General features: G+C 43.1%; 1 protein-coding gene across 3 annotated transcripts; it reads left to right on the top strand.

Annotated features, from left to right (window-relative positions):
- Positions 1–6,729: 6,729 nt before the first annotated feature.
- On the top strand, positions 6,730–25,100 carry SAMD13 (sterile alpha motif domain containing 13). Of its 3 annotated transcripts, XM_056530163.1 has the most exons (5): positions 6,730–6,950; positions 7,051–7,148; positions 20,596–20,680; positions 22,034–22,145; positions 23,684–25,100. In XM_056530163.1, exons 2-5 carry the CDS (start codon positions 7,073–7,075, stop codon positions 23,825–23,827), a joined length of 417 nt encoding a protein of 138 aa, XP_056386138.1. In that variant the 5' UTR covers positions 6,730–6,950; positions 7,051–7,072; the 3' UTR covers positions 23,828–25,100. The 3 variants fall into 3 exon arrangements, with proteins under 3 accessions (XP_056386138.1, XP_056386140.1, XP_056386139.1); XM_056530165.1 differs by lacking the exons at positions 6,730–6,950; positions 7,051–7,148 and adding an exon at positions 15,448–15,792 and having other exon boundaries at positions 20,602–20,680; XM_056530164.1 differs by lacking the exons at positions 6,730–6,950; positions 7,051–7,148 and adding an exon at positions 15,459–15,792.
- The last annotated feature ends 2,591 nt before the right edge of the window (positions 25,101–27,691 follow it).

Here is a 27,691-nt window from a genome sequence, read left to right as displayed (position 1 = left end):
TTTTTTTTTATTTTGAAGTTATATATATATATATATAATATATATATATACACATTTTTCTAAAACTTTTTTTAAATACACTCTCCTAACAAAACAAAGGACTGACCCTCATGTACTGTTTTTTTTTAAATTATATATATATATATGTATGTATGTGTGTGTATGTATATATATATATATATATATATATATATATATATATATATATATTAATTTAGTTTTTGTTGTTTTTTTTTTGTTTGTTTTTTACACACCCTTTTCACAATAAAAAGACAATGAAAGACTGACGATCATGCGCTTCTCGTGCAAAATAAAATTTAAAAAAATGTTCAATATTTTTGAATACATTTTTACGATAATCACTGTCGATCTTCCCCATATAGAGGTTGCTGCCACATTTTATTTTGGTATACTATATTAGTAAATTGAGGGTAAAGTGCTGTCAGCAACAGTACTTTTGTTCCCAGGAAGAGGAAAATGCTAGAAGCTGCCATAGTATGTTATGATTTATTTTTATTTTTAATTTTTATTATAATTATTATTTTTTTTTCATAGGACTGTTTAATGTAAAACAGACGTCCCCTGACATGAAACACATTGTTTTATGCCACGTTGCAATAGGCGGCTGTACAGGTAATAGATCCCCTGTCATGTTTTGTTAGGACTCACGCCGCCTTCTGTGTATTGTATTTTTTCTTTTCTTTTTTTTTCTATTTTTTTTCTTTTTTTCATTCTTTTTTCTTTCTTTTTTTTATCCCCCTTTCCCTCTCCATCAGATGAAGTGTTCCCCATGTCTCCCCCCCCCCCCCCACTTTATGGTTTATGCTTGTCCATTTAAATTTCTCTTTTGTACACGTCTACATATATAAATATATATATATATATATATATCTCTATCTATCTCAGTGACCTGTCTTAAAAAAACAGCACACCGTTTCAAATAAACTAGTCTCATTTTTCCGATCCATCTTTACATGCACAATGAGGATGAATTGTTTTTATTCCGGAGATATATATGTACGTATCTCCGTCTATTGTATTTTGTTTGAATGCCGGGAAGATCTAGATCCACTGCCGTAGCTTCCTCTTTGTTTATTTTTTTTTGTTCTTTTTTTAAATAAATATATTTAAAGCGAAGGTGGCCTACAGCCTGGAATTGTCTTATTTGTTGTGAAAATCAGAGTCTCGGCATAGCCTAAGAACATAAGTAGGTCATGCTGAGGTTTGTAGTCACACGACAGATGTGTTACAGTACAAGCAGGTTGCAGGCCGCTGCATTTTTAAAGGGGTTATTTGGAAACAGAAAAACAGAGCTAATTTCTTTCAAAAAACTGCTCCCAGTCTGTCTCCAGGTTGGAGGTGGTTCTGCAGCTCAGTTCCGTTAAAGTGAATGGAGCCGAGTTGTAATACCGCACCCAACCTGGAGACAGATGGGGAGCTGTTTTTGAAAAAAATTAGCTCTGTTTTTCTATTCCTGGTTAACCCCTTTGAGGTGGAGCTTTTGCCTAGAAATGTTCAAGGCAGGCAATTCGGCCATTGGGTTAAAGGGTTTATCCAGGAAAAAACTTTTTTTTATATATATATATATATATATATATATATATATCAACTGGCTCCAGAAAGTTAAACAGATTTGTAAATTACTCCTATTAAAAAATCTTAATCCTTTCAGTACTTATGAGTTTCTGAAGTTGAGTTGTTCTTTTCTGTCTAAGTGCTCTCTGATGACACGTGTCTCGGGAACCGCCCAGTTTAGAAGAGGTTTGCTACGGGGATTTGCTTCTAAACTGGGCGGTTCCCGAGACAGGTGTCATCAGAGAGCACTTAGACAGAAAATAACAACTCAACTTCAGAAGCTCATAAGTACTGAAAGGATTAAGATTTTTTAATAGAAGTAATTTACAAATCTGTTTAACTTTCTGGAGCCAGTTGATGTATATATATATATATATATATATATATATATATAAAAAAAAAAGTTTTTTTCCTGGATAACCCCTTTAATGTAGAGGATTGCATGGTATGAGTTTACTATGGTCCAGTTTGCCAGGGTTACACGTTGGCTGCCTCCGCATTGCCTAGAGCAGTGTTTCCCAACCAGTGTGCCTCCAGCTGTTGCAAAACTACAAATCCCAGCATGCCCGGACAGCCGAAGGCTGTCCGGGCATGCTGGGAATTGTAGTTTTGCAACAGCTGGAGGCACATTGGTTGGGAAACAGCTCCACTTTTTAAAAGGACCTTACATTACCAACTCGGAGATGTACAAGTCGACACTGTGTATGTATGTCTTTTGTTTGGCGGCATTTTTTATTTTTTTTTGCAGTTGTATACAGAGACGGCCGAGGAGTTATCGCAGTCTTTTTTTTTTTTTTTTTTTTTTTTTTTTTTGTCCACTCTTTACTTACATTATGTGCAAGAAAGAAAAGTGAGAGAGAGAGAAAAAAAAAGTTTAAGATACTTTGCTGTAGCAAATTTTATGTAACAAAAATATATATATACGTCACAATAAATTTAAACAAAAAAATTCTTTGTATGAAAAAAAAAAAACTAAAAAAAAAAAAAAAAAGTTAAAATCTTTTGTATTTCATTTAGACCGAGGACACGCTGTTGTATGCTGGTTGTATGCGATCAATTATACAGTAACTTTGTTGTCGTTTATGAACTCGAAAAAAAAAAAAAAGATTTTAATAAATGCTGGAGATCACACACGATTTTTTCGCTGGTCAGTATCGGAAAATTTGATTTAAAAATGATGGGGGGGGGGGGGGGCTTCTTCGCTTTGGATTATTCTTTACATGATAGAAGGGGAACGTAAAGAGTCCCGCTACCAGCGATCAGCTGTATTCCTGTGGAGAAACATGGAAGTAAGTGTTCAATTTCCCTGCAGTGCCCCCTACATGAGAGATTGGGAATTACACTGTGTCCATTCAAAGCAATGGGATGACTGTGTAATACAGGATAGGATGGGTCATCCAGAAAGAGACTCTTTGTAATAGATCAGTGGCTTCCAAGCTGTGCAGAACTACAACTTCCAGCATGCCCAGACTGGGAGTTGTAGCTTTTCAACATATTAATGACCACAGTTTGGAGAGCATTGTCCTAGATGAATGAGATCTTCGCACTTAAAGGGGTACTCCAGTGGAAAACATTTTTATTATTTTTTTTAATCAACAGGTGCCAGAAAGTTATACAGATTTGTAAATTACTTCTATTTAAAAATCTTAATCCTTCCAGTACTTGCCAGCTGCTGTATGCTCCAGAGGAAGTCCTTTTCTGTCTGACCACAGTGCTCTCTGCTGACACCTCTGTCCATTATAGGAACTGTCCAGAGCAGGAGCAAATCCCCATAGCAAACCTATCCTGCTCTGGACAGTTCCTGACATGGACAGAGGTGTCAGCAGAGAGCACTGTGGTCAGACAGAAAATAAATAAAAAAAGAAAAGAACTTCCTCTGTAGTATACAGCAGCTGATAAGTACTGGAAGAATTAAGATTTTTTAAAGTTGGTTTAAAAAAAATAATTATTATTTCCACTGGAGTACCCCTGTAACTCAGAAGAGGGGCATATGAGAAACAGGTTTTCTAAATCACACAACCCCATTAAGTAAGATCCCTCTCTATGCAAATCACACAAAAATGAAAGGGGTTGTCCAGTATTAGAATAACACTTTTTTTTTTTTTAATTAGCACCACTCCTGTCAACAGGTAAATGGGACTGAGCTGTAGTACCACACACAACCTGTGGACAGGAGTGGTGCTGTTTTTCGAAAAATGAAAATAGAAGCAGCAGTGTTTTTAATACTAGCCAACCCCTTTAGGCTATGTTCACATGGGCTGAACTTGTGCGGAATTCCGCTGGACTATTCCTCTTGGATATTCTGCTGCAGCAGAGTCCCATTGATTTCAAAGGGATCTTGCCACACTGTGCACACTGCAGAATTTCAGCAACAGGTGTTTTTCCCGATTCCGGCGTCCATAGAAACATTGAACCGGTTCAATGTTTATGCAGAATTTGTATGAAAATGCATTGCTGTCTATGAAGACGGCTCGTTTTAACGTGATCCTAGTGCCACTGAATCAAGCAAATGTGCAGAATGTCCGCCCCGGTGGACACTCCCCACATTTTTGGTTGTGTGAACATGACCTGAAAGAAGAGAACCTATTGTCACTTTCATGCTGCCTGAACCACGGGTCATCAGGATGGTCCCCAGCTGCTACCTGACCCCCCCCGCCTCCTCCCTCCAGTGCTCGAGGGTCTCTATAGGGGGTCACACTCCACATCCTTCTCTATCTATGGACTCTCTATATGGAGCTAATAAATATTATCAATGTGCCAGAATTTACTGGTTGAATCTGATGTTTTTCTGGGTAATAAAACTTCTGACACAATCCGGCAGCTTGGATGTAAGGATCTGTTCATTATCCTTTCAGTGTTGACCAAGAGCCATCTCTAAGCTACAGGAAAACACCCAGAACCACGGGGCTGCGCTCGTTGTGTTATGTTGACCCATGTTCTTTGCGCTGAGAAGTCCCATCTTATTATACATCTCTTCATGAGTACGGGACCAATATGGCATATGTTTTGCAAAAAAAGTATAAACACAGCCTTAAAGGAGTACTCTAGGATAGGGCTGGGCGGTATGACCAAATATGTGTACCACGGTATTTTTGTAACTTATGGCGGTTCCACGGTATATAACGGTATTTTTCTTCCTTTCTTAACACCCCCGCCCCCAAAATTATCAGCAGCTGCGCTGTCCACATCGGGGTAAATACTCACATATCACTTGCAAGCGCTGCCCTCCTGTTTGTTGCAGCTGCCGGCGCTGATACTGTGCTGTATCCCTATGCCCGGGCTGCAAATGGTAAACAAAATTAACTTTAATGCCCGTTCCTACATCGGCCTTACGCTGGGGATGGGAACGTCTGAGAGCCTTTAGCCTATCACCAGCCGCAGCGATGTTCCGCCTCGGCCGGTGATAGGCTGAGCCCACTGTCAAGTAAGAAGCCGGCTTCTTACATGACAGTGGGCTCGACCTATCACCGGCCTAGGCGGAACATCGCTGCGGCCGGTGATAGGCTGAAGGCTCTCCGACGTTCCATTCCCTAGAAAGCTGGTCTGGACCGACGGGGAATGTGAGTCAAAGTTTATTTTGTTTACCATTTGCAGCCCGGGCATAGTGATACCGCACAGTACTGTCAGCGCCAGTGGCCACAACAAACAGGAGGACGAGGAGGGCAGCGCTTGCAGGTGACATGTGAGTATTTACCCTGATGGGGACAGTGCAGCGGCTGATAATTGGGGGGGCAGAACAGCGCTCGCAGGTCACATATGATTAGTTCCCCGATGGGGACAGTGCAGCGCTGGGTTGATAATTCATTCCCGAGGGGGAGGGGCCAAACCGGTATTGCGGTATGGGGAAAATTCATATTGTGCAGGACAAAAATTTCGGTATTCGGTATGAACCGTTATACCGCCAAGCCCTACTCTAGGATAGAAAAACTTAGAACCTATTCTAAGGATAAGGAATAAGTGTCAGATCATGAGGGGTCCATGATATGCCACACGTGCCCCTGCTCTCCTTAATGGAGTGTGTTGACCACCGAAGCTTTGGCCGGCACGCTCCCTCCATGCAGCTGTATGGAAGATGCAGAGATTACCGAGTGCAGTTCACCGACTCTCCCATGGAGATGCATTGAGGGGGCATGATTGCCGCTATGAGAAGGCACAGAGGAGGCCGCACTGTAGGGTTCATTGTTGGTGGATCCATCCGTGTGAATGAGCCCTAAAAGAGGTTGTGCAGGTATTAAAAAAAAGTCAGCCCACACCTGTCCTCAGGTTGTGTATGGCATTACAATGTGGCTCCATTCACTTCAATTGAACTGGGTACAGGTGTGGTGCTGTTTTTTTTTCAAGAAATCAGCTCTATTTTTAAAGAACGCTACTAAAGGTTTAAAAAAAAAATAAAAAAAAAAAAAAAAAAACGGCAAAAAAAAGGCCATGTATGGTTTTTCAGGTTTTCCATTTGACTCCGAGCCAGCATCTGGTTGCTGCATTTTTGGCATGTTTTTTTGGGTGTTTTTTTTTTTCCATGCAAATTTACTCACCAACAGAATGAATATTTCATTCATTCTTTCGACCTTTCGTTCATCCTTTCAACGGAATATTGGGCAGAATGGATTGCCGGTATGGGGACCAGCAATCCCCATGTGGTCCTACTGCCACCAGTCACCCTTGAGATTTTGCCAAAAGAATACACCTGTTAACTCTTTCGGCGGATCCCCTTGGATATGCATTGGGGTTGATAGTGACTCTGCATATCCAAGCAATCCTAGTGCCGACGGAATCCGTTTTTCCTTGCGGACATACTGTAGCGTGACTCAAGTGAGGATAAACCGGTACCCGCACTCACCGCGAAGCAACAGCAGACCGACTCTTCTGGCATCTCAGGTAGATCCGGCTTCAGGCTAATAGCAGGGCGCTCAGAGTGGAGGTGACTGCCGGCAAAGTTTCGCGCTGGTCGCGCTTCTTCCGGCCTCGTAGCGTGAACCCAGCCTAACACTAAGGGGGGAGAGTTATCAAAACCTGTCCAGAGGAAAAGTTGCTGAGTTGCCCATAGCAACCAATCAGATCGCTTCTTTCATTTTTCAGAGGCCTTTTTGAAAGTGAAACTGAAAATGGATCTGGTTGCTATGGGCAACTCGGCAACGTTTCCTCAGGAGAGGTTTTGATAAATCTCGCCCTTAGTGTAGAGGCTTATAGATATTAGCAGAGCTCAGAATTACTACACAGACTCTTTTTGTTTTTTCGTCACCATCTGCTTAGTTTGGAGAGTAGGAGTGATGTTCTATACAGGGCGGTGAAGGTTTGGTCGGACGCCAGCAGCATTGTGCTACCATGTGACGAGGGTGGAGAAAGACAAACAGAAGAGCAGTCAGTGTTGGCATACGGTACACACTTATTTTATCCGTATGATGCCCAAAAAAAGAGCAGACCCTCCAGCTGTACCTAAGGCCCTGTTCACACCTGCATTATGTTATGTTCTGTCAGGATTCCGTGGCTATATGTCAGAATGGCGTTGCATGCTGCTGCGTTTTATCCGGTAACAAAGGCGGAATCCATGATGGAAGATAGATCATATCTAAAACGTATGCGGTAAAATCAGAAGCCATGATGCCAATGTGAACGGAGACCAAACAAACACGGTGGGGGGGGGGGGGTGTAAACGGGCGCAATCTCCCCCCCCCCCCCCCCCAAAAAAAAAAAATAAGTAATGCTGTATCGTATTGTTTTCTGTGGTTTATTGGTTCAGAATCCGATGCAATAATTAATAAATGAATTCATGGGATTCTTTAAAATTGATCCTTATTCAAATGGCCCTCCAGCTGTTGCAAAACTACAACTCCCAGCATGCCCGGACAGCCGTTGGCTGTCCGGGCATGCTAGGAGTTGTAGTTTTGCAACATGGGAGTCCAAAAAACATCTTCAAAATTCACAGCCTATTCCAGTGGTCTCCAAACTGTGGCCCTGAGGGTGGTGCAAAACTACAACTCCCAGCATTCCTGGACAGTCGTTGGCTGTGAGTTGTTTTGCAACAGCTGGAGGTCCACAGTTTGGAGACCCTGGGGGGAGATTTATCAAAACCTGTCCAGAGGAAAACAAAGAATCAACCAATCAGATCGCTTTTTTAATTAATTTATTTATTTATTTTTTGAAAAATTAAAGAAGCGATCTGATTGGTTGCTATGGGCAACTGGACAACTTTTACTCTGGACAGGTTTTGATAAATTTTCCCCCTAGGGCCTATTCTGAGGAGAGGCCATCAATATGGGATCCATGGGGGTCTGACTTTCAGCACCCCCACTGATCAACTGATTGATGGGTCCCCCTTGGCAGTAGTGGCTGTACCTGGTATTGCAGCTTAGTCCTGATCACTTGAATAGGGCTGAGTTACTGAGCTGTAATACCAGTCACCGCCACTACTACATGTATCAAACTGTGCCTTGTATACAATGAATGGGGTTTACAGCTACAGCCTCCTTCTTAAAGCTGATCTGTTGGGGCGCCCCTTTAGGGTGCGTATTTGAAAGTGGGCAGGCTCTTCTCGGCTGTACGCAGCAGATTTTCCACGGAGGAATACCGAAACAGGGTGGAGCAGATGGTGGTGCCTTGGGTTTTAGCATGAGGCCTGGAAAGGAGACATCCTGCTTATGACGTCTTGACACCAGCCTGGGGGAGAACATTGGGGGAGATTTCTCAAAACCTGTCCAGAGGAAAAGTTGCCCAGTTGCCATTAGCAACCAATCAGATCGCTTCTTTCATTTTGCAGAGGCCTTGTTAAAAATGAAAGTAGTAATCTGATTGGTTGCTATGGGCAACTTTTCCTCTGGACAGGTTTTGATAAATCTCCCCCATTATTTCTGGAGGAGTTTAGACCAGAAGTGAAGCCGATTCTGCAGAGAAGGCAAATATGGGACTGCTTGCTGCTATGTAGATAAAAGCAGACAGGGCCACAGCATCTTTTACAGATAGAATTCAGTTATTATGATTTTACTTTTATTTGCAATCTCTAAAACAGAGGTATACAAAATAATGATAAAAGCACATCAAAAGCACTTCAGATAGGCCCAAAACACAGTATAGGTATTCACAGTAACCAAGGGGGATATTTATCAATACCTGTGCAGAGTAAAGGTTGCCCAGTTGCCCATAGCAACCAATCAGATTGCTTCTTTCATTTTTCAAAGGCCTTGTTAAAAATGAAAGAAGCCACCTGATTGGTTGCTATGGACATCTGCACCACTCTTCCTCTACACTGGTTTTGATGAATCTCCCCCCATGTGCCCTACCCTCTAAGATGTCTTCATTCTATGGTGGCATAGTGTATGTAGTTTTTCTGCGCTTTGTTTCTGGGCTCACAAAAGGGCCGAATTAAAAGTACCATATGGTAGGGTCCTTACTGAGGACTTGCTATACATGAGATTCTGCTGGACAGCGCACACTTCGAAATTCTGCCACCAAAAGAATGATCTTGCTCATTCTTTCGGGGGGAATCCACGTGGAATACATTGCCGTCTATGAGGACAGCATTGTCCATGTGGCCCTAGTGCTAGTTGAGTCAGTGTAGGCCGCCCTCGAAATTCTGGCAGAAATGTTTCCATCTGGAGATTCCTCAGCATGAACTCTGCTTAATTCTCAGTGTAACGTCCCCCATTAGTCAGTAGATCTGTCCTAACCGTCTACTGTAATAGATTCCCTGCTGGAAGATATGGTATTTCCCTTACATCCTACCAGCAGCACACAAATTCACACTTGGGCTGTTTGTGTCTCCTCAATAGGTGGGTAGGTCGCTCCATTAAGTCCCCCTCAGTATGTAGGTTCCACCACCCTAGTATGTAGTTACCTTAGTATTATAGGCTGCCTAGTAGGTAGTTTCCCTATAGATAGCTCCCCCCCCCCCCCCCTCAGTAGGTAGGTTCTCCCTATAGACAGCCCCCCACCCCTCCCAGCAGATTCTGCCAGCAGGTTCTGCTCCATCGTAGGTAGGTTTCCCCTATAGATAGCCCCCCCCCCCAGTAAGTAGGCTTTCCCTATAGATATCCCCACAGTAGGTAGGTTCTCTCTATAGATTGCCCCCACAGTGGATATGTTCCCCCTATAGATAGTGCAGTAGGTAGGTTTCCCCAATTGCCAAGATTGCAAAAAAATGTACTTACCACAGCTCCTGGCCCCCACACTCTTCTATCTTCATGGCCACAGGCAGCTTCTTGCCTGCAGCCACTAGAGGTCTTGGAGCGTCCCATCGGAGGACACACATGCTTAGGATGGAGTCACTCATCCTACGTATGTTTCCTGAAGAGACGCTCCAAAATCTCTTGTGGCTAAAGGCATAAAGCTCCCTCCTCACTCTTGCTTAAAGGGGTTATCCAGGAAAAAAAAATTATATATCAACAGTTAAACAGATTTGTAAATTACTTCTATTAAAAAAAAATCTTAATCCTTTCAGTACTTATGAGCTTCTGAAGTTAAGGTTGTTCTTTTCTGTCTAAGTGCTCTCTGATGACACGTGTCTTGGGAACCGCCTAGTTTAGAAGAGGTTTACTATGGGGATTTGCTTCTAAACTGGGCGTTTCCCGAGACACGTGTCATCAGAGAGCACTTAGACAGAAAAGAACAACCTTAACTTCAGAAGCTCATAAGTACTGAAAGGATTAAGATTTTTTTAATTGAAGTAATTTACAAATCTGTTTAACTTTCTGAAGCCAGTTGATATATAAAAAAAAAAGTTTTTGCCTGGATAACCCCTTTAAGTTATCCACCATAGTGTTGAACTGTATGGGCGCCCTAAGGACACCCATACAGGTGAAATGGGCTCAAAGGTCAAAACCATGAAACTACCCAACTGCATACACCCCTGCTGCAACCGCATGGGTCTTAATATAGCTAAGGGTGCGTTCACGCGGCCGTCTGTCCTCGTTTTTTTTTTTATCCCCGTTTCGGTTCCGTTCTTGCAGGCTGTAAGCGGATGAAAAACCGTTTAAAAAAATCCCATTCATGTCAATTGGATTTTTTACGATCCGTTTGCACCCGTCTGCACTCATTTCCATTTTTTGGATGGCAGAAAAAACGGCACATGCTGTATTTTTTCTCCCATCAAAAAAACGGAAGAAAAAATGGATACAGTAAATTTTACATTGAAGTCTATGGAAAACTGATGAGCCTTTAATGTCATTTTTTCAATCCGTTTTTTTTTTTTTGATCCGTTTTTACTTCTGAGCATGCTCAGAACAAATAAAAATATTTTTTTATTTTTTGGTTTATTAACTGAACAATAACGGATCCAAACGGATAACATCGGTTTGCATCCGTTAAAGTCCGTTTTTTTTTTTTGACGGGAGAACGCAGTGAACGCAGCCTAAGACTCTCCGTGTCTTTCATTATAAAGACAGCCCTTGCAAAGCGGACAATTGATCAGTATGGTAAATAGAAGGAAGCGCAGTCTTACTGAATTTTTCTAAATAATATATAAAGATAAAAAGTTAAAATTCCAGCATGGCGGCACAGATAAGAGGCGCACCTGTCGGCATGTGTGATTGACAGGTGACTTTGAATCCACCTCTGGGAGCGTTTAGTATGGCCTGTTCTGTGTGTATCCAGGCAACAAGACTTCGCGTATAGTCCCTGACGTTCTCTGTATTCGGGATTAGTGTGAGAACTGATGATGAAAAAAAAAAAAATTTGGGGATGATGAAATCACAGGCCAGACACCCCGATCATTGATGCGTTACCTTCTCCATACAATGATGATCGATCAAGTAAGGATCCTGTATGACAGTGGCCTCCAAACTGTGGACCTCCAGAGGTGGCAAAACTACAACTCTCAGCATGCCCGGACAGCCAACGGCTGGAATTCTTTAAAATTGATCCTTATTCAAATGGCCCTCCAGCTGTTGCAAAACTACAACTCCCAGCATGCCCGGACAGCCAACGGCTGTCCGGGCATGATGGGAGTTGTAGTTTTGCGACCTCTGGAGGGCCACAGTTTGGAGACCACCGCTCTGTGACAATGTTTCTCAACCTGCATCTCTAGACTTCGAACAGACACACATTTTGTTTGCCGTCTTACTTTTATATTTATTTTTTGGCCTGACAAAAAAAAAAAAAAATGGAACGAAAAAATTGCCCACCTCGTTTTTCTCCTCCACGATGCAGTTTTTGTCGCGTTCCCCCCCCCCCAAAAAAAATTAATTAATATTGCGTATTAGTGTCACATTTTTTTTATCCTCCGTTTTATCCAGTTTTAGCTACTACAAGTCACGTGATACCTCATTCAAAGATTTCTATAGAAAAAAATGCCAACACACACGCAAACCTTTATTTATTTTTTTCCCACCTATAGAAGTCTATGGGAGGTTATAAAAATAAAAAAAGCCACAATTTATTGAAACAGAACACGCTCCGATTAAAAAATAAATAAATAAAATTTAAGAAAAAAAGCTAATAAAGCATCAAAGAAAATGGCAAAAGATAAATAAAAAATGTGGGTATGGTGTTTTATATTTCCCCACTGACTTCCAGCTAATACTCCACAGCGGTTTTAGGCCAAACGGTGAATATAGCATTTTACGGTGGCATTTATTTTTTGCCTTGGGCTATGTTCACACGATGGAATTTCCGTCCACAATTCCGCAGAAGAATTCCACACGGACATTCCGCAGCAGCAGAGTCCCATTGATTTTAAGGCAGAGTTAACCCCCCCTTTCCCCATAGGTGAAGGCAGTTACCCCCCCCCCCTTTCCCCATAGGTATAAGCAGAGTTACCCCCCTCTTCCCCATAGGTATAGGCAGAGTTACCCCCCCCCCCCCTCCACTCTTCCCCATAGGTGAAGGCAGAGTTACCCCCTCCACTCTTCCCCATAGGTGTAGGCAGAGTTTCCTCCCCCCTCTTCCCCATAGGTATAGGCAGAGTTACCCCCCCCCCCCCTGTTCCCCATAGGTATAGGAAGAGCAGATAAAAAGGAGAGAAGTTCACTTAGTCTTTGCATTGTGTGTCTGTGTGTGCCACACTAAGCATGGACAACAGAAAGAGGAGAAGAGAACTGTTTGAGGACTTGAGAACCAAAATTGTGGAAAAATATCAACAATCTCAAGGTTACAAGTCCATCTCCAGAGATCTAGATTTGCCTTTGTCCACAGTGCACAACATTATCGAGAAGTTTGCAACCCATGGCACTGTAGCTAATCTCCCTGGGCGTGGACGGAAGAGAAAAATTGATGAAAGGTGTCAATGCAGGATAGTCCGGATGGTGGATGGTAAACATGTGTATAGCAAAACATGTGTTACTGAAATCCTTTTCTGTGAGAAATACTTCATTTTCTAGAAAAATTTTAGGGGTGCCAACATTTGCGGCCATGACTGTATGTTTGGTCCATGTCATTTGCGCCTAGAGCACCACCCCAAACATCTAAAGGATGATTGGTGGAAGGTAGAACCCTACTGCTTAACATCTTATAGGGCTGACTCTGAAATACTGACAGTATATAACACATGGAGTAGAACAGTATCTGATTTATGTTATATTTTACCAAGTGACTTCTATAAATATACTTACCTCTCATGTTCTCCTTTTACTTGTTACCTACCAATGTAACCTGAGCATTGTAAACTGATACAACCATTGAAATGTTTATTTTCATGTTGAAAATTCTTCAATGAAAATCCATTGAAAATAATAATTCTGCTGCAGGGGCGGATCCAGAGTCTAGTCTTGGGAGGGGCGGAATCAGAGTATCGTGTGGTGGTCGACACGCCCCCTCCCATAGATTTGCATTGAGGAGGCATGGCTTGACATCACATCCGTGCACCTCTTGACATCACGCCATACCCCCTCAATGCAAATCTATGGGAGGGGGCGTGTCGACACCCGCACCCAGCATTCGGAACAAAATGTTCTGAACGCAGGGGAAGTGGATTACCCCTTTTAAGTACGCAGCATAGTTCCCCCCCCACATTAGGTTGGCAGCATAGTTCCCCCCCCCCCCCCACACACATTAGGTTGACAGCATAGTTCCCCCCACATTAGCACATTAGGTTGGCAGCATAGTTCCCCCCATATTAGGTTGGCAGCATATTTCCCCCCCCCACATTAGGTTGACAGCATAGTTCCCCCCCACATTAGGTTGTCAGCATAGTCGTCGTCCCCCCCCCACATTAGGTTGGTAGGATAGTTTTCCCCACATTAGGTTGGCAGCATAGTTCCCCCCCCCCCCCCCCCCACATTAGGTTGGTAGTATAGTTCCCACCATATTAGGTTGGCAGTATAGTTCACCCCCCCACGTTAGGTTGGCAGCATAGTTCCCCCCCACACACACACACACACATTAGGTTGACAGCATAGTTCCCCCCCACATTAGGTTGGTAGGATAGTTTTCCCCACATTAGGTTGGCAGTATAGTTCCCCCCACGTTAGGATGGCAGCATAGTTCCCCCCACATTAGGTTGGCAGTATAGTTCCCCCCACATTAGGTTGGCAGTATAGTTCCCCCCATATTAGGTTGGGAGTATAGTTCCTCACATTAGGTAGGCAGTGGCCCCCACAGGCATCCAGCCATATACAGTGTACGTCTGTGTACTGCTCACTTCAGTGCTCCAACCAACACTCCTCCGGTCCGGGATCACGATCTACTTCTATGGCCTATAGGCCGTAGCAGCAGGTTCCGGGATGAGTGGACGGAGCACTGTCGATGACATGCCGCTGGTAACTCACCATGCTGTCCAGCGCGCATCCTCCTTCCTGATCGATCCTCCGCTCCTATGGGCGCACGCACAGGACGTCAGTGACTGCTCTACAGCCATAATGCAACAATCTGCTATAAAACTACAACTCCCAGCATGCCCTGACAGATGACTCATCAGTAAGGCTGGGTTCACACCACGTTTTTGCAATACCGGGCCTGCATCAGGTTTTTGATTTTAAAAAAACGGATTCCTCAGAACCGGACTAAACTGTATCAAAACGTGTACAAATTTTAATCCGTATACGATTTGAAAAATGATGTCCGGTTGCATCTGTTTTTTTAAGAAAAAAAACATACGTTTTTAACTTTTCAATCCATTATGAATAAAGTTTCACTTGTTTGATTGAAATTCCAAGAAAAAAAAGCTGTGCAAAGTAAAAAAAAACGTATGGTGCAAACCTGATGGAACCGTACACACATACAGTTCTGTATGGTTCCCATTGACTCCCATGTTAAAACAAAACATATACGTTTCAATGCGGTTTTTCACCCGGACCAAAAACTGGTAGGCTACGGTTTTGGTTACAGGGATAAAACTGACAAAACCGTACAGGATGCAAAACGGACACAACCTGATGCATCGTTTGGCATACGGTTTCTATACGGTTCTGTACGGTTTTCAAATTGAAAACATATACGGGAACTGTATTGCAAAAACGTGGCGCGAACCCAGCCTAGCTGTGCTACTATAACTCCCAGCATGTCCTGACAGCTGACTCATCAGTAACCCAGCAGTGCTACTACAACTCCCAGCATGCCCTGACAACTGACTCATCAGTAACCCAGCAGTGCAACTACAACTCCCAGCATGTCCTGACAGCTGACTCATCAGTAACCCAGCAGTGCAACTAGAACTCCCAGCATGCCCGGACAGATGACTCATCAGTAACCAGTAGTGCAACTACAACTCCCAGCATGCCCTGACAGATGACTCATCAGTAACCCAGCAGTGAAACTACAACTCACAGCATGCCCTGACAGATGACTCATCAGTAACCCAGCAGTGCAACTACAACTCCCAGCACGCCCTGACAGATGACTCATCAGTAACCAGCAGTACAACTCCCAGCATGCCCTGACAGATGACTCATCAGTAACCCAGCAGTGCAACCACAACTCCCAGCACGCCCTGACAGCCATAGCCTCCCAGGAGTTGTAGTTCTGACAAGCCACAGGTTGCAGACTCCCTCGTATTATACAGTATAATGTATCCATTTGTATCACGTGACCCCCAGGGTTGTTACAATGTATCAGCAGTTGCTGTGGCCCCCTGGGCTCCCCCCGCTGTGTCAGGAGAGACTGTGAGGTGGCATTATACACACATTCCTGCAGAATCCAACACAATCCCCCCCCCGTCCACGGGAGCAAAGAAAACTACAGCTCCCAGCATGCTCTCCGGCCGCAGGCCGCTTCTGATTGGTCGGATAGCAGCTTCTATTTGGTGTGTGCAATGTGAGGGAGGAAGCCGAGGCTGACATGCAGCTATGAAGAGGGGTGAGTGCCTGGTATTGGGGGGCAGTGCCCTATAAAGGGGTCCCCTGCAGTCTCTGTCCTCATACTGCACCTCAGAGGGGTCTCTCACTGGCCCGGTGCATGCTGGGATACAATGTATTCGTGACTGTCTCCTATAAATTGCCTGCATGTGTATCTCCCAATGTGTCTGTGTATCTAATCTGTCTGTATCTCATCTTCTCCCTCTTACTGACTCTAGTCTATTATTGATGTTATCATTGTCAGACCCCTGGGACCCCCCATTTATACCTAAATCAAAGAAAACCGCAACCAGGTTCTGTGCAGAACACTATTTGCCGCTCTTTGGCTGTTAAACACACTACAACTCCCAGCATGCTCTGACAGCTGTCAATATCTTATGTTTATAAAAACAATATATATATATATATATATATATATATATATATATATATATATATATATTAGTGTTTTGCAAATGTATCTGTAAATTTCTAACCTAACAAAGTCTCTATTGCCCAGGTCTTAAAAGGTCTCCAAACTGTGGTCCTCCAGCTGTTGCAAAACTACAACTCCAAGCATGCACGGACAGCCGTTGGCTGTCCGGGCATGCTGGGAGTTGTAGTTTTGCACCACTTTTCCTCTACACAGGTTTTGAGAACTCTCCTTCATAGTCTCCTCCTTCATCCCTCCTCTTCAAAGCCGATTTGAAGCTGAGGGATTCGCTGACAAGCTGCGGTGAAGTGTCCATCGATGAGACCTTTCACCTCACTGGGAGGGTCAGTCGTCACCTCTCTGGGAGGGTCAGTCGTCACCTCACTGGGACGGTCAGTCGTCACCTCACTGGGAGGGTCAGTCGTCGCCTCACTGGGACGGTCAGTCGTCGCCTCACTGGGACGGTCAGTCGTCACCTCACTGGGAGGGTCAGTCGTCACCTCACTGGGAGGGTCAGTCGTCACCTCACTGGGAGGGTCAGTCGTCACCTCACTGGGAGGGTCAGTCGTCACCTCACTGGGAGGGTCAGTCGTCACCTCACTGGGAGGGTCAGTCGTCACCTCACTGGGACGGTCAGTCGTCACCTCACTGGGACGGTCAGTCGTCACCTCACTGGGACGGTCAGTCGTCACCTCACTGGGACGGTCAGTCGTCACCTCACTGGGACGGTCAGTCGTCACCTCACTGGGACGGTCAGTCGTCACCACATTGGGACGGTCAGTCGTCACCTCACTGGGACGGTCAGTCGTCACCACATTGGGACGGTCAGTCGTCACCTCACTGGGACGGTCAGTCGTCACCTCACTGGGACGGTCAGTCGTCACCTCACTGGGACGGTCAGTCTTCACCTCACTGGGACGGTCAGTCTTCACCTCACTGGGACGGTCAGTCGTCACCTCACTGGGACGGTCAGTCGTCACCTCACTGGGACGGTCAGTCGTCACCTCACTGGGACGGTCAGTCGTCACCTCACTGGGACGGTCAGTCGTCACCTCACTGGGACGGTCAGTCGTCACCTCACTGGGACGGTCAGTCGTCACCTCACTGGGACGGTCAGTCGTCACCTCACTGGGATGGTCAGTCGTCACCTCACTGGGATGGTCAGTCGTCACCACATTGGGATGATCAGTCGTCACCTCACTGGGAGGGTCAGTCGTCACCACATTGGGATGATCAGTCGTCACCTCACTGGGAGGGTCAGTCGTCACCACATTGGAGTTTAGGGCTCAAAAAAAACAAAATCTGTGCGGTTATGGAGCACACGAGGGACATCTGTGCAATGAGCAGGCGCAAAGTCCGCGGTCACTTCTCTTTTGCTGAGGATCCTGTCACTGGCCGCTCCTATCTGGACCAGAATGGCTTATGCCACCTATAGAGGAAGTTAAAGGGGTATTCCAGGATTTTTTTTTATTTGACTATGCTACAGGGGATGTAAAGTTAGTGTAGTTCATAATATAGTGTCTGTACCTGTATGTGATGGTGGTCTCGCAATTCTTATGTGATCTTTGCCACGATGTTTATTTTTAACAGACAAAATAAATGTCGTCTCAGGTTTTCCCAGGTTGCCCTGCGGCCTGAGACATTACATCACTAGTTAGGTAGTTATGTGATGACAGGGAATCTGTCTGCTTCAGTGGGTGGAGAGAACGCTGGGTGGGCGGGAGATCAATCTGCAGTGAATTGTAGTTTTGCAACAGCTGGAGGCACCCTGGTTAGAAAACACTGGTCTATTGTTCACATCATAGCCTCGAAGGCAGCTCACCTGTGCTTCAATGGGCGGGGTGGCTGATGTGTGGGAGGAAGAAAAGTGACCTCACACTTACAAACAAGGTATTATGGGACTTGTAGTTTGACAGAGGGATTTCAAACAGGAAATAGCCATTTCGCAAAAAGCCTAGCGTTATGGTGGACTCACAACATAGCCATTTAGCTCCAAGACAAGCACAGATCCTTCCTCCGCATCTCCATTACTGTCTGGTAGGTAAGTACTAAAAACCCCTTGCGGTACCACCAGTATACACTCGATACACTGGTCTAGGTTGGCGAAAAGGAGCTGAGGGTTGGAGGTATATAAGGAGGATAGCTGTGCCGGCTAGCTTTTTGTACATGCTCAGCACAAATAGAGGAAAATCAGTAGGACGGTCATTTCCATTTGGATGTTCGCCGATACCTGGATGAAACTCTATTAGAACGTTGGACGAGGATGGGAGAAAGGAAAAAAAGAAAAGGCCAGGGGGCGCTCCCATGTAATGTATATCAGCTTGGTGTGAGCCCTCCACCACCCCTAAGTGATATACTCACCTTTCTGGTGATAGCAAACTGAGCCACGGTTCTTCCGAATCGGGTTATCAGAATGGGGTGGAATTGTAAAGGATTGCTGTAGAGCTGCTGCACTCCCAACCGATACTGGGATCCCGTGGGGAGACCAGTAAAAGTGGTGCGTAAGGAAGTGGGGAAAATACTGTTTTGGAGGCGCTGCTCACAGGCTCAAAATACATATTTTATTTGCAAAGTACGGACAACGCGTTTCGGCATGTACAGAATGCCTTCCTCAGGTCCAATTGATTAGTACACTCTTCATTGTTGGTAAAGTGGGAGTGTGCTGGTTAGGATCCTGTCAGTTTTCGGTGCTCTATAACATGATACCTTCAGAATGTACTGTATTATATATATCATCTGCTCAGCTCCTCCTGCTCTATAACATGATACCTTCAGAATGTACTGTATTATATATATCATCTGCTCAGCTCCTCCTGCTCTATAACATGATACCTGCAGATTGTACTGTATTGTATATATCATCTGCTCAGCTCCTCCTGCTCTATAACATGATACCTGCAGATTGTACTGTGTTGTATATATCATCTGCTCAGCTCCTCATGCTCTATAACATGATCCCTGCAGATTGTACTGTATTATATACATCATCTGCTCAGCTCCTCCTGCTCTATAACATGATACCTGCAGAATGTACTGTATTATATACAAGATCTTCTCAGCTCCTCCTGCTCAATAACAGGATACCTGCAGATTGTACTGTATTATATACATCATCTGCTCAGCTCCTACTGATCTATAACATTATACCTGCAGATTGTACTGTACTGTATATATCATCTGTTCAGCTCCTCCTGCTCTATAACATGATACCTGCAGATTGTACTGTATTGTATATATATCATCTGCTCAGCTCCTCCTGCTCTATAACATGATACCTGCAGATTATACTGTATTGTGTATATATAATCTGCTCAGCTCCTCCTGCTCTATAACATGATACCTGCAGAATGTACTGTATTGTATATATCATTTGCTCAACTCCTCCTGCTCTATAACCTGATACCTGTTTATTGTACTGTATTGTATATATCATCTGCTCAGCTACATGATCCCTGCAGATTGTACTGTATATGTATATATCATCTGCTCAGCTCCTCCTGCTCTATAACATGATACCTGCAGATTATACTGTATTGTATATATCATCTGCTCAGCTCCTCCTGCTCTATAACATGATACCTGCAGATTGTTCTGTATTGTATATATCATCTTCTCAGCTCCTCCTGCTCTATAACATGATACCTCCAGATTATACTGTATTGTATATATTATCTGCTCAGCTCCTCCTGCTCTATAACATGATACCTGCAGATTGTACTGTATTGTATATATCATCTGCTCAGCTCCTCCTGCTCTATAACATGATACCTGCAGATTAAACTGTATTGTATATATCATCTTCTCAGCTCCTCCTGCTCTATAACATGATACCTGAAGATTGTACTGTATTGTATATATCATCTGCTCAGCTCCTCCTGCTCTATAACCTGATACCTGCAGATTGTACTGTATAGTATATATCATCTGCTCAGCTCCTCCTGCTCTATAACCTGATACCTGCAGATTGTACTGTATTGTATATATCATCTGCTCAGCTCCTCCTGCTCTATAACCTGATACCTGCAGATTGTACTGTATTTTCATGGTGACAGATTCCCTTTTTAAAGTAAGACATGCAAAACTACCACTCCCAGCATGCCCGGACAGCTAACGGCTGTCCGGGCATGCTGGGAGTGGTAGTTTTGCATGATCTGGAGGTCCACAGTTTGGAGACCACTGCCATATTGGGTACTGCATGATAAGAAATTACATTTTTGGCTGTAAACTGCTCACCTTTCTTGAAATGACATCCTTGTGGTCCCTTGTGGTTCATCCTGCCACCAACTACCAATACATATGAGGGCATCAACACGAGAGGCTGATCCCATCCATAGCCCCCTATTGACCTAGTGATCACACATCATAGTAATCTTTGGATCTGTTTTCTTAAAGTTACAGAAACCAAAGAAATCGCCAGCCTTCCCCAGGACACAGAGAGTATGGAGAGCAAAGAGAACGGCTCCACAGACTCTAAAAGGTAAGTACTTACTTAATGTCCTCCGCAATGATGGATGATATCAGAATATATAGTAGTTTTCCCCCCATCATTGTGCACATGATACCCTATAATGAGAATGCGAATACAGAATTTTAGAATGTTTTTGATGATTGATTAAAAAGGGAAAATTAAACTTTCACATGGACACAAGTATTCAGACCCTTTGCAGACCCAAAATTTAAATCAACTGGTCCCAGAAAGTTAAACAGATTTGTAAATTACTTCTATTTAAAAATCTTAACCTTTCTAGTACTTATCAGCTGCTGTATACTACAGGGGAAGTTCTTTTCTTTTTGAATTTCCTTTCTGTTTGAATACAGTGCTCTCTGCTGACACCTCTGTCCATTTTAGGAACTGTCCAGAGTAGGAGCAAATCTCCATAGCAAACCTCTCCTGTTCTGGACAGTTCCTGACATGGACAGAGGTGTCAGCAGAGAGCACTGTGGTCAGACAAAAAAGGAAATTCGAAAAGAAAAGAATTTCCTTTGTAGTATGGAGTAGCTGATAAGTACTGGAAGGATTAAGATTTTTAAATAGAAGTAATTTACAAATCTGTTTAACTTTCTGGCACCAGTTGATTTAAAAAAAAATATATTAATAATGTTTTCCAGGGGAGTACCCCTTTAATGTAGAGGTTCTTGTGTATGCCCTATGATTATCTGTTTTAGGTGATGTGGCAGGCAACGGATTTCAGCCATTTTAAATAATGAAAGGAATCACTGAAATGGCTTGATAATGCTGCCTACATTTCCTATTTATATTCTGGTGGAGGATGTGCGTTTCATTACTGCACATTGTCAGCTAATCAGCCAGTTCAACTTATTAGACTCATAAGTCAGCTTAAGTCAGTTCACATTATGTGCAGTTTTTATGCATCTTCTTATTCAAAGTGTCTTTATGAAGAAATATTTCAAAGTGATTTGACCTAAAATGAAAAATGTAGGTGCTTTCAGACTTTCATGTTGAAATGTTTACAGCATTTTCACACGTTTGTATTGCATTTTGGCTGTTTCTGCTGCAAGTTTTTCAAAAGCAGCAGTATACAGATCTGGGTGGGGAGGGTATCTGTGAGCTAGCAGGAGGGATCTTAAAGGGAATTATGTCATCCAATCATTGCACGTCAGCTGACCCAGGACTGACTTCCTTTTGACACATTAAGCTTTGTAACCTTCGGTGGTTCAAAGTGGTGATCACATGACCAAGTAAGAGTTATAAAACGCAAAGATACAGCTGTGCTGGAATGATACAGATGGAGCTGTAGGACTAGTGATGGAGAGTGCATGATATCTGCAAAACAAAAAACTGAGAACTAAATTGTCATATGTTTTCCAGCTCTATAGAGAATGGGAGACCACCGGATCCTGCGCACTGGGCCATTGATGATGTCGTCAATTATTTTAAGGCGGCTGGATTTGAAGAACAAGCAACCGCATTTAAGGATCAGGTACTATAGGGACACTACGAAAAACTTCAGTCAGATCTGAAAATGTCGCTTTTTTTTATTTATCTGTAATTTGTGATCTCGCATACAGTAGTAAAGTGTGCACCCTGCATCCTCCGCCATGATGCCCCCTAACCAGTCTCTGCCATGACAGACTATATATATATATATGCACTTTTACTGCCAAGAGTCAAAGCTACAACTACGGAAAGTGAAAATCACTGTGGGGGTAGCTGCATCCCTGGGGTCCGTGGTTCTTCATTTGATTGCCATGCTCAACCAAATGATTGCAGAGCGCACAGACCAATGGAGTTCTATTGAATTCAATTGATCTGTATGAGGAATCTAATGATTCCTCCTAAAAGTCCCCTAAGGGGACTAATAAAGCGTCAAAAAATAAATAAAATAAAAATAAACCAACAACTTTACCACCTGGCATAAAAACGGCTTTATCAACTGCCACATATTAACAACTTTACTAACTGGCAAGCACAAACAACTTTACAATCTGACAAATTACAACAACTTTACCACCTAGCACAAAATAACAACTTTACCACCTGGCAAGACAAAAACATGCAGAGGGGAAATTGTAAGCAAGTTGTAGCAGCATAAACAGTAATTATAAGTATGCTCTACAGCAGCCACATGGACCGCACAAACCTGTAATCTGCAGCTGTTCATTGACTACTGTGTGTGTTGTGGGCATGCTCTGTGACCTGGGCAGACACCCCTGAGGAGTAGGTGGGGAGCTGTGTTATATGTGTATATAGCTATAAGGAGACTGCTGAAAAGCTATCTGTACAGGACAGGAAGCATCAGGTTGTTTTTTTTGTGAATTTTTTTAAATAATGGAAAATTTAAAAAAAAAAAACACCAAAAATATATATTTTTAAATTCAACAAAGATAGGTAATTCACTTTTCATCCTGGAAGTTAGTAGAAAGTATAGGATGATTAACCCCGTGGTCTACAAACTATGGACCTCCAGCTGTTACAAAACTACAACTCCCAGAATGCCCGGACAGCCAATGGCTGGGAGTTGTAGTTTTGCAACAGCTGGTGGTACACAATTTAGAGACCCCTGCCCTAACCTAAAAGATTCATATCCTTGTCAACAGGGGGCAATATCCTGCTAAAGATATTATTATTATTATTATTATTATTATTAATAATAATAATAATAATAATAATAATAATATGATATTCTACTTCATTGCAATGGCAGAATGGCCTTAAAAAAAATAACTCAGAAATGGTCAGATTGTTACCACCCTCCCTGTATTGACCTTAGCAGATCAACAGGGGGCGCTTTAAGGAGACTGCTGAAAAGTTATATGTACAGAACAGGAAGCATCAATTTATTGTGATTTTTTTTTAAATATTTTTTTTAATACTACAATTTAACCACTAGATGGCGCTGTCCACATCTAACTATGGTAAAAGCAATTAAGAGAATCCCTGTACAGTAACGATTCCTTATTTCTTTTATTATTTATTTCGGTATTTAAATTTCTTTCTCTCTTTCTGCCTCCCTATCAGGAAATCGATGGTAAATCTCTCCTGCTCATGACCCGAAATGACGTGTTAACCGGACTTTCTCTAAAATTGGGTCCGGCTCTGAAAATCTACGAATATCACGTAAAACCGCTGCAGACGCAGCACCTCAAGACCGGCTCCCCGTAAGACGCCGTCTCCTAATGTTGGCTACGATGTCTTCAAACCTGAAGCCAAATATGAACTGTCCATGAGGATGCATGACCGGGGGGAATGAGCACGCAGAACCAGTGCAGAACCCTTGGGTCCTATATGGAAAACTTTTTTATTTTATTTTTAATTTCTCTAAGACTATGAGAACTCGGTTAGTATGTGACCCTGCATGGAAAAAAAAAATCCCAATATTTGTACAGAACTGTCACCCCCCACCCTCCGCTAGGTCACATGACTTTATGCCTGGGATTACTATGAGATATGACATTTAACATTTTTTAATATTGATCCTTATTGATACCTGACGTATCCAAATGTTGAAATGACTGTGCCCCCTGGTTGCACTAATTGAGTAAGATGTAAATGAATTTTTAGATATGTGGAAAAATTAAAGGGGGTTATCCAGGAAAAAAAAAACTTTTTTTATACAGTATATATCAACTGGCTCCAGAAAGTTAAACAGATTTGTAAATTACTTCTATTAAAAAAAAATCTTAATCCTTTCAGTACTGCTGAAGTTGAGTTGTTCTTTTCTGTCTAAGTGCTCTCTGATGACACCTGTCTCGGGAACCGCCCAGTTTAGAAGCAAATCCCCATAGCAAACCTCTTCTACTCTGTGCAGTTCCCGAGACAAGCAGAGGTGTCAGCAGAGAGCACTGTTGCCAGACAGAAAAGAACAACTCAACTTCAGCAGCTGATAATTATTGAAAGGATTAATATTTTTTAATAGAAGTCATTTACCAATCTGTTTAACTTTCTGGAGCCAGTTGAAAAAAAAAAAGAAAAAAAAAAAAGCTTTTTCCTGGAATACCCCTTTAAATTTAGGTATAGGAATATTTAATTATATAGGGCCCAGATTCACTTCTATACAGGTCTTACCCGTAGTTTATACAAGTGCCTATTGCTCTCTGTATCACCAGCCCCTTATACAGCTGAATTACTGGGTCCGCAGAGTGAATATTGAGCCAGGTTTGCTGTCCATAATGTGCAATAGTATAGCAGGAATAATCCAGACTAGGACAGATAGGTAATTGACTTTTCATCCTGAAAGTTAGTATAAAGTATAGGAGGATTCCCCTAACCTAGTGGTCTGCCAACTGTGTTGCAAAACTACAACTCCCAGCATGCCCGGACAGCCGTTGGCTGTCCGGGCATGCTGGGAGTTGTAGTTTTGCAACAGCTGGGGGTCCGCAGTTTGGAGACCACTGCCCTAACATTAAAGGGTTACTCCCATGGAAAACTTTTTTTTTTTTTTTAAATCAACTGGTGCCAGAAAGTTAAACAGATTTGTAAATCCCTTCTATAAAAAAAAAATCTTAATCCTTCCAGTACTTTTTAGGGGCTGTATACTAAAGAGAAATCCAAAAAAGAAATGCATTTCCACTGATGTCATGACCACAGTGCTCTCTGCTGACCTCTGCTGTCCATTTTAGCAACTCTCCAGAGCAGTATATGTTTGCTATGGGGATTTTCTCCTACTCTGGACAGTTCCTAAAATGGACAGCAGAGAGCACTGTGGTCGTGACATCAGAGGAAATGCATTTCTTTTTTGGATTTCTCCTTAGTATACAGCCCCTAAAAAGTACTGGAAGGATTAAGATTTTTTTTTTTTTTTATATAGAAGGGATTTACACATCTGTTTAACTTTCTGGCACCAGTTGATTTAAAAAAAAAAAAAAAGTTTTCCACGGGAGTACCCCTTTTTAAAAGATTATTATCCTTGTCAGCAGGGGGCAGTATAACAATAGAGCTGCTAAAGATATTCGGAACGGGCTTGAAAAGAATTGACAATCACGTTCTGACCCGGAAATGGTCAGATTATTGCCGCCCTCCCTGTAGTGATCTCGGCAGATCAACAGGGGGCGATATCGAGAATTAGAATTGCATTGTTTTCCTAGTAAGGAATCTGCTAGCGCCTTAGCCATAATATTGGCTTGGTAGCTTATCATTAAAGGGGTTATCCAGAAATAGAAAAACAGAGCTAATTTCTTTCAAAAACTGCTCCTCGTCCGTCTCCAGGTTGGGCGTGGTTCTGCAGCTCAGTCCTATTGAAGTGAATGGAGCCAAGTTGTAATACCACACCCAACCTGGGGACAGACGTGGAGCTGTTTTTGAAAGAAATTAGCTCTGTTTTTCTATTCCTGGATAACCTCTTCTAATCTTACATAGGATAGGAAAGAATAAGAAAAGAATAAGTATCTGATCAGAGAGGTCCACTGATCTCGGGAATGGGGGTCCCTTGTCCCCCTGTGTGAATGAATGGAGGTGGGGTCAGATCAGATACTGGGAATAGGTGATAACCTGTTTGATATGTATACAGCGTATACAACAGGATGAAACACACGCGTTTCGGATGTCAGAACTGTACTTGAAGCTATAGATACATTTATTTTTTTTTTTATATATCTAAGAACGTCCTATGACAATCGTGTGATTTGGAGAGTTATATTCCTTGAGGAAGGGCAGTATTAATTCCGGGGTATCCCTTTAAAGGACAACTGCAGCGGAATTACTCTTCTCCCCTATCCACAGGATAGGGGATAAGTGTTTGATCGCGGGGGGGTCCGACTGCTGGGACCCCCCTCGATCTCCCTAACGGGGCGCCGGCATTAGCACCCATGGTGACGTAGCGTCGACCTAGAGGTCGACGGTGACGCCCCGTCTCCTCCCCGTCCCCATACAGTTCTATGGGGGATGCGGGGAGGCACGAATGCTGCCTCCCCGCCTCTCCCATAGAGATGTATGGAGGAGGCGTGCCGGCCGCAACGTCATGCTGCGGCTTGCACGCCCCCTGCACGGGAGAGCCGCGGCCCCGTACAGGAGATCGCCGGGGGCCCCAGCGTTCGGACCCCCCGCGATCAAACACTTATCCCCTATCTTGAGGATAGGGGATAAGTGTTTGTACCGCTGCAGATGTCCTTTAATCCCTGGAGCCAATTTATAGGAGAATATATTAGGAAATTACAAAATAGCAACTACCTAAGGCAGTGTTTCCCAACCAGGGTGCCTCCAGCTGTTGCAAAACTACAACTTCCAGCATGCCCGGACAGCCTTCGGCTGTCCGGGCATGCTGGAAGTTGTAGTTTTGCAACAGCTGGAGGCACTTTGGTTGGGAAACACTACCTTAAAGGGGTACTCCGGTGGAAAACTTTTTTTTTTTTTTTTTAAATCAACTGGTGCCAGAAAGTTTAACAGATTTGTAAATTACTTCTATTAAAAAATCTTAATCCTTCCAGTACTTATTAGCTGCTGAATACTACAGAGGAAATTCTTTTCTTTTTGGAACACAGAGCTCTCTGCTGACATCACGAGCACAGTGCTCTCTGCTGACACTTCTGTCCATTTTAGGAACTGTCCAGAGCAGCATATGTTTGCTATGGGGATTTTCTCCTACTCTGGACAGTTCTTAAAATGGACAGAGGTGTCAGCAGGGAGCACTGTGGTCATGATGTCAGCAGAGAGCTCTGTGTTCCAAAAAGAAAAGAGTTTCCTCTGTAGTATTCGGCAGCTAATAAGTACTGGAAGGATTAAGATTTTTTAATAGAAGTAATTTACAAATCTGTTAAACTTTCTGGCACCAGTTGATTTAAAAAAAAAAAAAAAAAGTTTTCCACCGGAGTACCCCTTTAAAATAATGGTATCTGAAATGCAAAGTCCTGCATGTTGTTTGGGAAAACTCTCCTAAGACCAGAAGGAGCAATATATAGATCATGTTAGGGAATTTGCTGGTATTTGCTATGTAATTTTAACTCTAATTTTAGAATGTGCATTACAACCCTGATTTTTATTTTAGGAATTCCCAAAAGAGTCCGAGAGAATTAACTTGGACCTTGACAATCT

This window comes from Hyla sarda, chromosome 7, assembly GCF_029499605.1.
Source record: "Hyla sarda isolate aHylSar1 chromosome 7, aHylSar1.hap1, whole genome shotgun sequence".
In the NCBI taxonomy this organism is placed as follows: domain Eukaryota; kingdom Metazoa; phylum Chordata; class Amphibia; order Anura; family Hylidae; genus Hyla; species Hyla sarda.
This window is presented reverse-complemented; position numbering and strand designations above follow the sequence as displayed.

What these genes read in the sequence shown, in the direction of transcription:
- SAMD13 (XM_056530163.1), top strand. Translation starts at nt 7,073, where the DNA reads ATGGCGTTGCATGCTGCTGCGTTTTATCCGGTAACAAAGGCGGAATCC. An exon ending in AGATAGATCATATCTAAAAC is followed by an intron (nt 7,149 to 20,595) that starts GTATGCGGTAAA and finishes GTTTTCTTAAAG; the next exon opens with TTACAGAAACCAAAGAAATC. An exon ending in GGCTCCACAGACTCTAAAAG is followed by an intron (nt 20,681 to 22,033) that starts GTAAGTACTTAC and finishes TATGTTTTCCAG; the next exon opens with CTCTATAGAGAATGGGAGAC.